The sequence below is a fragment of the Zerene cesonia genome, chromosome 4 (assembly GCF_012273895.1).
Source record: "Zerene cesonia ecotype Mississippi chromosome 4, Zerene_cesonia_1.1, whole genome shotgun sequence".
NCBI classification, from domain to species: Eukaryota; Metazoa; Arthropoda; class Insecta; order Lepidoptera; family Pieridae; genus Zerene; species Zerene cesonia.
Window position 1 is genome coordinate 5,152,016 of NC_052105.1, and position 11,630 is coordinate 5,163,645.

The 11,630-nt window shown below is 33.6% G+C and overlaps 1 protein-coding gene across 1 annotated transcript in view; it reads left to right on the top strand.

The window, feature by feature from the left end:
• The window catches only part of LOC119839716 (probable ATP-dependent RNA helicase DHX34), a 12,868-nt gene extending 7,874 nt beyond the window's left edge, over nt 1-4,994 (top strand). The window contains exons 12-19 of the mRNA XM_038366149.1: nt 42-139; nt 348-555; nt 1,042-1,104; nt 1,648-1,829; nt 2,539-2,649; nt 3,172-3,293; nt 3,828-4,107; nt 4,721-4,994. Of these exons, the coding sequence (XP_038222077.1) occupies nt 42-139; nt 348-555; nt 1,042-1,104; nt 1,648-1,829; nt 2,539-2,649; nt 3,172-3,293; nt 3,828-4,107; nt 4,721-4,994 (1,338 nt within the window). The remainder of the gene's footprint in view (nt 1-41; nt 140-347; nt 556-1,041; nt 1,105-1,647; nt 1,830-2,538; nt 2,650-3,171; nt 3,294-3,827; nt 4,108-4,720) is intronic.
• Nucleotides 4,995-11,630: the final 6,636 nt, after the last annotated feature.

Sequence of the window (11,630 nt, forward strand, 5' to 3'; positions counted from 1 at the left end):
TTTACACCATAAACTTAAAATTGTTTATTATTTTATTAAAGGACAATAATTTGATGGAAGCTCCCGAAGCAGAATCGATGTCCTCAGCGGAGCGAGCTTTACGACACGGCCAAATGAAACAGCTGAAAGATATGAGAAGGTAATTTCTTATATAAGCAATATAAGGAAATTTTGTCATAGTAAACGTATATTCTTTCTTTCTAAGAAAATTTTAATTTATCATTTCGTTATTCGTTAACGTTTATGATCCGGTTTGCACTAGAATTGTATTAAAAAAAAAACCTGGATGTTAATTCTATAAAAAAATCTATTTCTTTCAAATTTAAATATTACAATTAAATTTTCAGACAGTACAAACAAAAAGCGGCGGAAGAATCGAAAAAGCGGAAACGTTTGAAAGTCGACTCTTGGGAGATAATTGATGATAAGGGTGATGACGACAACACAATGGACATTCGAGATATCGAGTTCAGACTGACGAACGACGCCAGCAGGATACAGGCGCTCATAAGTGGCGCCAGCACATCCAGTGGCAGGGACCTGGTCATGTTGAAGGTGGTGTATACCTCAATCTCAACAAATATATGCAGAGGCTCAAGACTCACACAGTAGTATACAGAAGTAGTAGTAGAAATGGTATACTTTCAAAATAACAAAAAAAAAAATGTGTATGTACAGAAGTGATAACTTAAGCTAATCTAACCATATGCGTGGGTGAAACGGAAGTCAGACGAGATGTCAAGCAGCGTTACGCTGTAAAGCGTTACGTAACGAATCGGTTTAACCCTAACATGGGAAGTTATCACTTCAATGAAAATAGTATGTATCTAAGTACATACATCAAGCAAAAAGTAGTCGAATAGTAAAAAAGCAATAGAAAATAGTTTCTGCTACTTACTTCTTTTGATTGAAATATGTATATATATATATATTTTTTTCGTATGTGTGATCACAACAGCACTCGTAATAATTATTAATAACTTGGTAGTTTATTTCAATAATTAAAATTTCTTATACAGTATTAATTTTGTAATCTTACAGATGGTGTTGTGTCGCGCGTTATATCCTCAAATCGCGGTTACGGACGACTTCAACCATTGCAAGGTAACTCAGCCCTTCTATACAATTTAATAAATGCGAAAGTTACTGCCTGTCTGTAAGTCTATCCGTCTCCTTGTCTCCTTCTCGCCTTCTCACCTAAACCCATAAACTGATTCGAATGAAATTTTGATGTAAGACAGTTTCAGATCTGAGAAAGAACACAAGATAGTTTTATCCCAAACATCCCACTAGCAACATCCATTCATACGGGAACGGGAACTATACGGGAAAATCCTCCGAGTGTTGTTTCCTATGGCTACGCGGACAAAGCCGCGGGGTGAAAGCTAGTTAAAAAGTTATTTAACTTGCTTTCCCTTTAAGTTCAGCTTTCAGTATAAAATCTGTCTCCAAAGGGTAGAATCTATCAAAAACCTTACATAGCCGATGCCTACGTCATAACATCTATCTGCATGCCATATTTCAGCCCGAACCGTCCAGTGGTTTGGGCTGTGCGTTGATAGATCTCTATGTCAGTCAGTCAGTCAGTCGGTCATCTTTGAGTTATATATATATATATATTAAAGTGTATATTTTATGCCTTCTCAGACGGTATCAGACCAGCTGTACCACACGTGGAGTAAACCCTTCGTGTTTTTACACCCCACGTCGTATTTTGGGAAACACCCCCGCACCCTGCAATTGACCGAAAGTGACATACAAACGGACGGTCCACCGGGGTATAAGAGTAAACTACCGTTGTCGTCGAGGCATCAGATTCTGTGCTATTTGTGGGTAGTTTTGTTTTTTGATAATTTTGTCCCATGATTCCGCTTTAGCAATGGGTGGCCGAGAGAGAGAGGTGTTGCTTAGGTTCGCAAAAAGACGCGGGTTCGAATCCCGCCTCGTTTTCAATTTTTTTCCTTTTAAAATTTATCATTTATAAAGCATTACAATGCTATAAAACTAAAAATTTAGTTTTGTTTTTTGTATGGGTATATTTGATTTTTTCGGTTTTTTAAATGTTAGTTCTTTCTGATTGTAGCATTTGATCTTTAAAAATAGTTATTAAATGTTATTATTGAAAACATTTTAAAACTGTTTTGATTTATCAAGTGATTTAAAAAAAATTAACCAAAGTTATTAAGGACGAAATAAAATTTGGTAGAAACTAAGTGATGTAATTCAGCAGTGACCATTTAAACGGTTTTTATCTAAATTAATTCAAATCAAATATTAAAATGGTATCATATGGTATAATGATACGGTTTACAATCTATCGATAGTTTACAATCTTACTAGATAGATTGTAATATAACGATGTTTACGATCTTATGGTGACATATATAAATAAAATGCATCTTCAAATGTATTATGTAAATCGAATCACCAATTCAATTTTTTTTCTTGAGGTACTAGAAGAATCTAGAGAAAAAAACGCGTACCACGAGTGAATCCGGGGCGGAACGCTAGTTATTAATATGTATAATTGATTTTCAGATCGCTTTTGGAAACGACCAAACCGTATATAGTGAATTCTATGAGGATGCCCGCTGCTCAGACATTGCTCCTTCTAGCACATTCTATCGATACTAACTACGGATTTACAAGGTAATTATGGTGTTGTGTTTTATCATCAACGCTTGACTTGTTGACTGCCTTCTTGATGCAGTGGTTAACGGGTGAGCGTAGAACAGAGAATCCTGGGTTCGATTCCCAGGGCGTACAAAAAAAAATCTCTTGGTCTGGTAGGAGTCAGAATTTCATAGGTAAATATTATCACATGTCGTCGAACTATTGATACTTGGACATGCCGGTTTCCTCGAATGCATTCATGCTTTTCTTCATGCTTGAAAGCTTTCCTTCACCGCTTCGAGCAATGGTGATATAAATAACGTGAAAATTAAAATAAAAACGCACCCTCGCCTGCCTCGGACTTCTCTATTGAAGTCCGAGATCGTAACCACTGAGTCACCACTCATACTAACAAAAGATAAATATTAAAATGTTCCATATTCCGTGAGCAAAACGAAAACTTTCCTTCATTTACTGATTGAAAACGCAATCAATTTATTATCTACTTATATTTAAACTTATAAATAAACGCTAATGTAACAAAATATAAATTTTCAGGTTAATATGTGATTCGTGGCTCCTACTAGAATTTCCATATCCAGAGACTGGATTGAATTTGTTGTTCAGGGCTTCGTGTTTGCGGCAACGTTGGGACGCACTTATAAATAGAAGGCTTTTAGGTATTGGCTGTATCTTTGTATGATATGTATGTTTGATGATAGTACTTATATATAAAAAAAAAACATACAAATATCATAATATTAATGGATTTTTAGAGCTGATTTTCACGAAAAAGTAATAATAAATTAATCCTAAAAAAATTGTTGTATGTTTTAACTTTAATATAGCTTTTATTTTTAAATTTCTCGATGTTTTAAATTATGTAATTGTTGTACAATGTTTCTCATTTTTATATGGTAGTCTGGAAGACCGCCATTAGTGCATATTCTATCTTTTTTCTTTATTTTTTGTCCATGTTTTTTGTAAAATTTTGTGTGCAATAAACTATTATCTATCTATCTATCTACTATTCAGAAACAAGACAAACTTCAAGTCTGAAATAGGAAAGCAACGCTGCATAATAAATTTATTAATTTATAATGTTTACTTTACACATGAAAAAAATATATATGTATACATTTTACACAAAATCTGAACGTGTTATAAAAAGCAAAAAATATATGAACCTCTTTTATGTTTGTTTTTTTTTTTAGACGCAAATCCAAATAAATCAGTGGAGAGTGAACTAGAGAAAAACAAATCTAAATTGCCTTACGATGAATTGCAATACGAGCTATCTAAAGACATGAGTGCATATATGAATAGTGATGTATATTACACGATAAAAAGATTGTTGCCTGCCGATTTGAAGATTTTATACTCTGGCGATGAATGCTCTAGTGTTGAGCCTAACCCGTTTTGTAGCGGGTACGAAGCGAGACCACACGAGAAAAAGGGTGGCGTGTATGTGACGGACAATATTGTTTTTAATTGGTAAGTATTTATTGAATCCTTTTTTTCCATATCCTTTTTATTATCCTTCCCAGTCCTATTCTTCGTTCCTCTCCTTAATCCTTTCTTAATCCCTTTCCGATTAAAAGTTGGCACTCCATTTGTAGAAGCGTAAGGTCTGCAATCGATTTTACGCCTCTGCAAATGTTCATGGGTGGTGGTGGCGCTTACCATCAGGCGACCCACCAGCTCCATTGCCGACGATGACATAAAAAATCACTAATTGACTGCCATTATGTAACTTGTAAGTTTTTATTTATATGGATCTTTTTGGTTTCTGAAATGCCGAAGTCCATAGTGGGTTCCACTGTCGCGGCACGATCGCTTCTTTCGCTTCGGTTTTTGGTGGGTGGTTCACGTTCAACCTACGCTAGTCGAGTTACCTACTTTTTGGTAAAAATATAAGATATACCTGAAATAGATGTTTCAGAAGCATTTTTGACAACGAGAACCAGTTTATTCTAGTTCTGACAAAGGTATTTAGTTAGAACCAGTTCTAACTAGGGAAAACGGGTTCTAACAAAACACAATTTGCAACTGTAGTAATAATAATAATTGTAGTATATAATTAATTAGCGTTATGTATATTTTACAGTGTAGTGGATTCAGATTGGAGTTACAATAGCTATCAAGAAACATATGCCATACCGTGGAAATGTCCGAACTGCGAAATTACTGTATGTTTATCGCCTTTGGAAAAACTACAGCATAAAGAGTTCACTTGTTCTTCTAGAAAGGTCGAGAAGGAAGAGAAACCACCGCCAAAGGAAAATAGACCTAATACCAAGGAGTTTAAGTGCGAAGTTTGCAAAGAAACGTTGTATATGACGCCGGTGGAAATATTAAGGCATAAGAAGAGTTGTAAATAAAATATGTAAATAAAACTTAATGTTTTATTTAGATTTGAACAGAAACCTTTATACTAAAAATATAAGAGGGCAGAGAAATGTTTCAGAATTTTCTAGTTTTTTCTGGAATGTAATATTTTGGTTTAATTTTGAGAAAGTTATTATTTCATATAAATATTTAATTTATATACTTTTAACTGAAGAAATTTTAATCATTTGCTTATATATGATATATTAAAATCATAAATAAATTTTTACAACAAATTCAGTCTATTTACCATTTATAGACAGATATAGATTGAGCATAATCAATATTTCAAACATAATTACACCAACATCCAGTTAAACGTCACAATAAAAACGTCCAGAGCTTTTTCTGAAAGTCCTAAACGCATTCGCATAAATAGTCACGTTCTTCTAAAACACATACATTATTGTGGCAAAGCTAAGGGAGATTACTTTGAAAGGCATTTATAAAATAGTTCTGTAATACTTTGCTCCTAGACTGGTCACGACAGTGGCAGTATTAACAGAAAGGTGTATTATGAACCTAGTACATGTAAAACTAGGATATTTTAAAGTCTAGTTTTAAGAGTGAAATTTGGTAATGTATGTAATTATTGTAGTTGTGCTGAGGTCTGTTATTAAAATATTCCGCAGTGGCCGCTGGTGGCTCGGTGATTAGAACCTCGGACTTTCGAAAAGTCGAGGGTTCGAAATAGATACGGTTGTAAAAAAATATTTTGACCTGAACCTTTCATAGGAGTTTCATGTCCCTGCAGTGAGAAGAAATATGGGCTAAAGATGATCATTTAAAATTTTTAATTGTTGCATGTTGTGTTTAAAATACCTGAAAATACATTTCTCTAATAAGTTACGATGGGACGTGATAATTCCGTTAATGACTATAGTAATTTTATAATTTCTTAAGCAATCATATATTTAGTAGGATTGTATTTTTAATGATTAAAAAAAGAACTCATCATTCTTTGGCTGTAATAATAAATCCTCAAGATAATTTTAAACATAGTGTACTTAAAGATATTGTCCCCAATTACTACGAAACCTAAATAACAACAGAGCTATTTTAATCCTCAAGTTAAGTACCAGTACGCATGCCTAGATACCACACTCATTACGACAACAATCAAGGCATACTCCACATACCTTCGCATACGTATTAATAAAGTGCCCTTAATAAGGCGCACACAGCTACACACACGGCACAGGTGTACGCACACTGCTACAGTTGCAGTGTCACACACGCACGCGCACACGCACGCACACGCGCACACAGGCTCGCGTCGTGACCCGCCCGCCGGCTGCTGATGCGGACCGCGATGCCCTTTTTAATTCGCACAATAACGCACAGTGCGTTGTGAATCTGTGCACACGGGGTGGATTTCAGGAGGCATTTCTGTCTATCAGTAAGTGATAGATATACATGAACCGAGAATTATGTATTGCAAAATGAATTATATAATTACTTATTCTATAGTTTATACAAAATAAAATTGGAGTGCCATTTTGTAATATTAAAATAACAGTTTTATATACAACATTGTATGTTCCTTTTTTTGGTTCAGAATTTTTATATGAATAGAAAAGAATTATCACGGAGTGTAGGCGCATAAAATCGAGAGTTAAAGAAATTCAATTGTTGAGCGGGTCACGGGTGGCCGAGATGTCAAGCGGTGCTACGGCGCGGCGAATAACGCGGATTCGAATCACATAGATTCACAATACATTCAGATTTTAAATTAATAACGTGTTTTATAGTTTCCAATTTAATTCCTTAGTATAGATCAACTCAATTGACATAGTATATAACAAATACATGACGTAAACAATGAAAATACAGGGGTAAAATGTCCTATGCTGTTTCTCGCATAAATAATCCAGGAATGAGCCAGTGTGGATATGCAACAGTCATCGTGAGACGCGCCACGCCCCCGCGCAGCCTGACATTAGACCGGCGTGTTTGTGCGATCGTTTACAGGTAGGTATCATCTGTACAGAGCTTTTCATTTGCATGCCTGCAGAGTGCAGACACTAAACGGGTAGTGCTTTGTTGTGATGGTAAATTGTTAGGGGTAAAGCGAATTTTTTTATTATTGCAATCTTAATTGTTATTTAGGTACTTTTTAAATAATGTTGATGAGAGCTCATGAGATTGATGCTCAAAAAACGACGATTTTATTTTCCATAAATATTTAGATATAAGTAGGTTTAGACAATTATAATTTAAATTATAGCTTGCTTATTCCATAGGCTTCAGTGATATGCCTCTTGGATACCACGTATTTGTATTTTCTTTCAGCTCAGTAGATTGCTGTAGGTTGATCCTAAATGGATAACTGACAGAACTATAAAGTTTAAAGTAAATGGTTTACTTACTATAAACAACCAGCGGAGCTTTCGTCGTTATGTACGCAAAGCACACGTATTTATGAGTATTTTAAATGTACTACCCGCCCTAACTCGTCTCCACCCATGAACTCTAAAAATCTGTCTAAAAAAATAAGGCTTGCGTATAAATAATGATGATGATAACAGTAACAGAAATACATCATCTCGTTTTATCTAAGTATCTAAGTTTTATCTGACTATCACGGTTTATAAGATACGGATAGAAAGACAGACGGACAGCAAGGTCAGACTAATAGGGTCCTGTTTACGATTTCCTTTTGGATATGGAACCCTAAAAATAACCCATGACATAAGAATAATGTAGCTTTACGTTATCTACATAGTTTATTTTGATAGCAAAACTTCTGTCCATGTCCATAACCTGGGTAACTTCTGTAAACCTTAATTTATATAAAATCAAAAAGATAACCTCCAAAGGTTTATTCCACAGTCTGATATGACCTGTTACTTTTAAACATTGAGTTGGTAGATCTATCTACGATTAATTTCAACAAACTCGCTTCCAAGCATTATCACGAATTCGTATAATCCCAAATGTCTTATTTTGATTGAATAACGCTCACCACGTAAAATTTAACAGCGTCGTGATTTAACTTCTGAGCAGTTGTTAACTTTTGACCTACGTCTGTTCACAGATTATATTAAAAGTATCATAACTCTTATTATATTTGGTGTAAAGGCGATATTTGTTTATATTTATTAAAAGTAGCCTGTCAACCCATCACTGCAAGAAGCCACGGTATCTGCTGTGTAGTATAATGAAATTATTTCGTGAACATTTGTGTGACGTATAAAAGGGTTTTAAATGAAGTCGTGCTGCGAATTCCGTGATAATATTGTTGCTATTTATGCATAAAATTGGTTGTCTCATTACGTTTTTTAAGTGGTTTAATTTTTATGTTTTTATAAAACCCGGAATGGAATAAAAAGGAATTGCAGATTTATCACTAGGGTTTATAATATTTACAGTTTTTTTTATTTATTTAGGTGTCCAAACATTATCTACGTACTTCTTCTTACATAGTGAGGTAAAGAAATAGAATCGAAATTGTATTAATTACGATAATATTTTTGGGAAATACATTTAAAAGATTCGATTAGAAGACATCTCTAAATAAGTTGATTATTCTTTTAACAAACTCTGATCACTAAAACGAACATTCTTCCAGGATTTCGAATTGAAAGAATTAAAATTAAATTTGCTTTTCTCTCTCCGTTTATTTACATTTAAGATTCAAATAGGCAATATAGCAAATAGATTTCAATCCATAAAAACACTAGATAGAATGTCAGTTTACCAGGCAGGGGATAGAATAACATATCAACTATCTACATATCTTATTCAGTAATTGTTATAAATACAGTATGATTTCAGGCCCATTTTTAACTTCTTTTCAAAAATGAGTTAATTCTAGTACTACGTAAGACAGATTTACGGCCAAATCAAATAAGAGAATAAGAATAAATACTAGTACTAATACCAGATATAAAATGTCTTATAATTAGTGCACTGTTTACGTTAAAAAAGATTTACGTTTACCACCTCACACCCTAGGTATATCTATGTATGTACAGGCATCTGTAAATCTAGAATCTATAACTTAAATTCTCAGCCAGTGTCCATTATCGGGTAATGAATCCCGACACAGCGGTCACGAGGTTTTTCAATTTACGTCCTGCGCTTGCGCCGCACTGCGTTACTGTGAAAGACGATCGTTGTTATGTTTAGGATGGTGTGGAGAGGTCTTAAGATCTTTTTGCATCTGTTTTACATTATTTAGAAAAGAGAATAATGTCATTCATTTTTATGTCAGAACCATCACGTTGTTACTACTAGTGAGACAATATCGTGCGTTAGCAACACTGATAATCATCCTTTGAGCTTATACTTAAAGAAGAGTACATCAAAAGTATTTATCATTAGATAACTAGAGAGCTAGATATTCTATGAATGACTAGATAGTTACTATTTATATAACTTTTATCAATAAAACAAAAATTTCACTTTAAATTTCAACCGCGATTGGTTTTCCTAGAGTAATTTTATTTAAAACGTTATTAATGGATGATCAATTTGATATTTAACAACATGTGCCTATATAGCTAGCTATATAAAGACCGGTTTTCGGACATCATTATCACGTAAAGTAGTACTTCCAAAGGTATATAAAATTTATTAGATTAAATAAAGAAAACAAACGTTGTCTCCACTCCTTTCCCTGTGCATTTCATGTCGCGCTAGGTCGCATGGCGGTCGCGATCTAGCACAGTCCAGATGATTCATATCTGATTCGGGTCACACGATCTTAATTTTTTACTTATTTACAAAACAAAACGGATGTTCAATTCAACGCAGTTCTTTAATGTTTGTAATGTTTGTAAATATGTTATTTCTGAACACGAACGGAGGAGACGACAAAAATATACGAAAAAATATGAGACTTCACAGTTTCATATCGTCATCTAAACCTACTAAGAAAACATGTTTGATTATTTGTCAGTTTTGTTTGTAATAAATGTACCACTAAACCACTTTATTGGATATTCGTAAATACATTATACAGTGTTACCAAATTATCTTTAAAATGGCGCAAAATTGAACTAAAGATAATTGTTGACCTAACAAGTGTAGGCGTTTCATTGCTATTTTTCTAAAATTTAATTAAATATGCTAATATTATAAATCTGAAGAGTTTGTTTGTTTGAACGCGCTTATCTCAGGTACTACTGGTCTGTTTTGAAAAATTATTTTAGATAGCCCAGTTATTGGAAGGCTTTAGGCTATATATGTAACACGGGCGAAGCCGGGGCGAACCGCAAGTTATTAAATATGCCGAAAGCTAAGTGGTACCCGGAATATTATTCTTAAGGTTATACTGAAGCGATGTTGATATTCTTCATTTTAGAGAAAAGTTGTCGGCATTGTATTTATAAGACAGTCAGAAGTCTGTGTTCTAGCAACGTTCGTACATATTTTGTGTTATGTACAAAAGTTTATCTTTTATATTCATTGCTATAGAAGAGACGGTCCTCGATTGTGATAAGGGCTTAGTCATTTTCCTTTGGAGGATAACATGTTGTACCTACCATATATTTATTTTATTTATTTATTTATTTATTTATACTTTATTGTACACAAACATTTACAAAACAAAAGACATAGATGAAACAAAAACAAAAGAGACATTATGCACAAATGGCGGCTTTATCGCTAGGTAGCGATCTCTTCCAGACTACCATATAACATAAAAAGAGAGACATTTTGAAGAGGAGGGTGAGCAAAAATTAAGGTAATTGGAAAAAATTCTGTTAAATATACTTATAGACTGCAGTCAAAATAAATAAACTTATAATGAGGTCATATTATACATACCTATATATACAAAAAAGGATTATCAAATAATTTTATACAACTTTTTATACCTTATATCGATTTTATAAAAATATGAAGTTACTTAGTAACATTTTATCAACGTTATTACATGTTTAGGTTTACATTATACCAACATCATCATGTAAGTCGTAAAAGCAACACAATTATCAACAACCACAATTATTTCCAAACCTCTATAGAACTTTACTATAATGTTAAAATTAAATTGTCTTATTTTAAGATAAAATTACATTTACAACTTTCTTTTGAAATAACAGAAGCGTAAATAGATTTGAGGCGTAAAATTGTACTCTAACAAGGTAAGCGCCGGATTAACTTTACCTTATTATCCCAATCCGCAAAATGGACTTTAGCATGAATGCATTAAAGTTTGTTATTCCATAGCACGTAGGTGTTTTCACTACAGGGAGGTCCGTTCGTCAAAGCTTGTCATATCTACGATTGTTACAAAAATTCTTTCATTGTTCATTGAATAGTGAATTGAATAATTGCATTATAATATTTCATAATTGGATGTAAGTGAAGCGAATTTGTTATTTTAGATGATTTCCATGATCGTCTTAGTCTTACCGCATTAAAAATATATTTTTTTTTTACAAGAATGCATAGGTATAATGTGGTAAAAATGAAGTCCTGTGTCCCCTAGTGGGGTATGGGGCAGATGATATACATCTGTTTCATCAGCCTTCTGTGTTATCTTTAGTTATCTTTTAGTTTCTTTCATTAAGAACTAGATGGCGTTGTAGAAAATGCATAGAGCATTTATTTATAAAAATGTTCGCGCCTATGCCTATAGACTCGGTACTTTTGCTATCAGCTCGGATCGCGTTGGC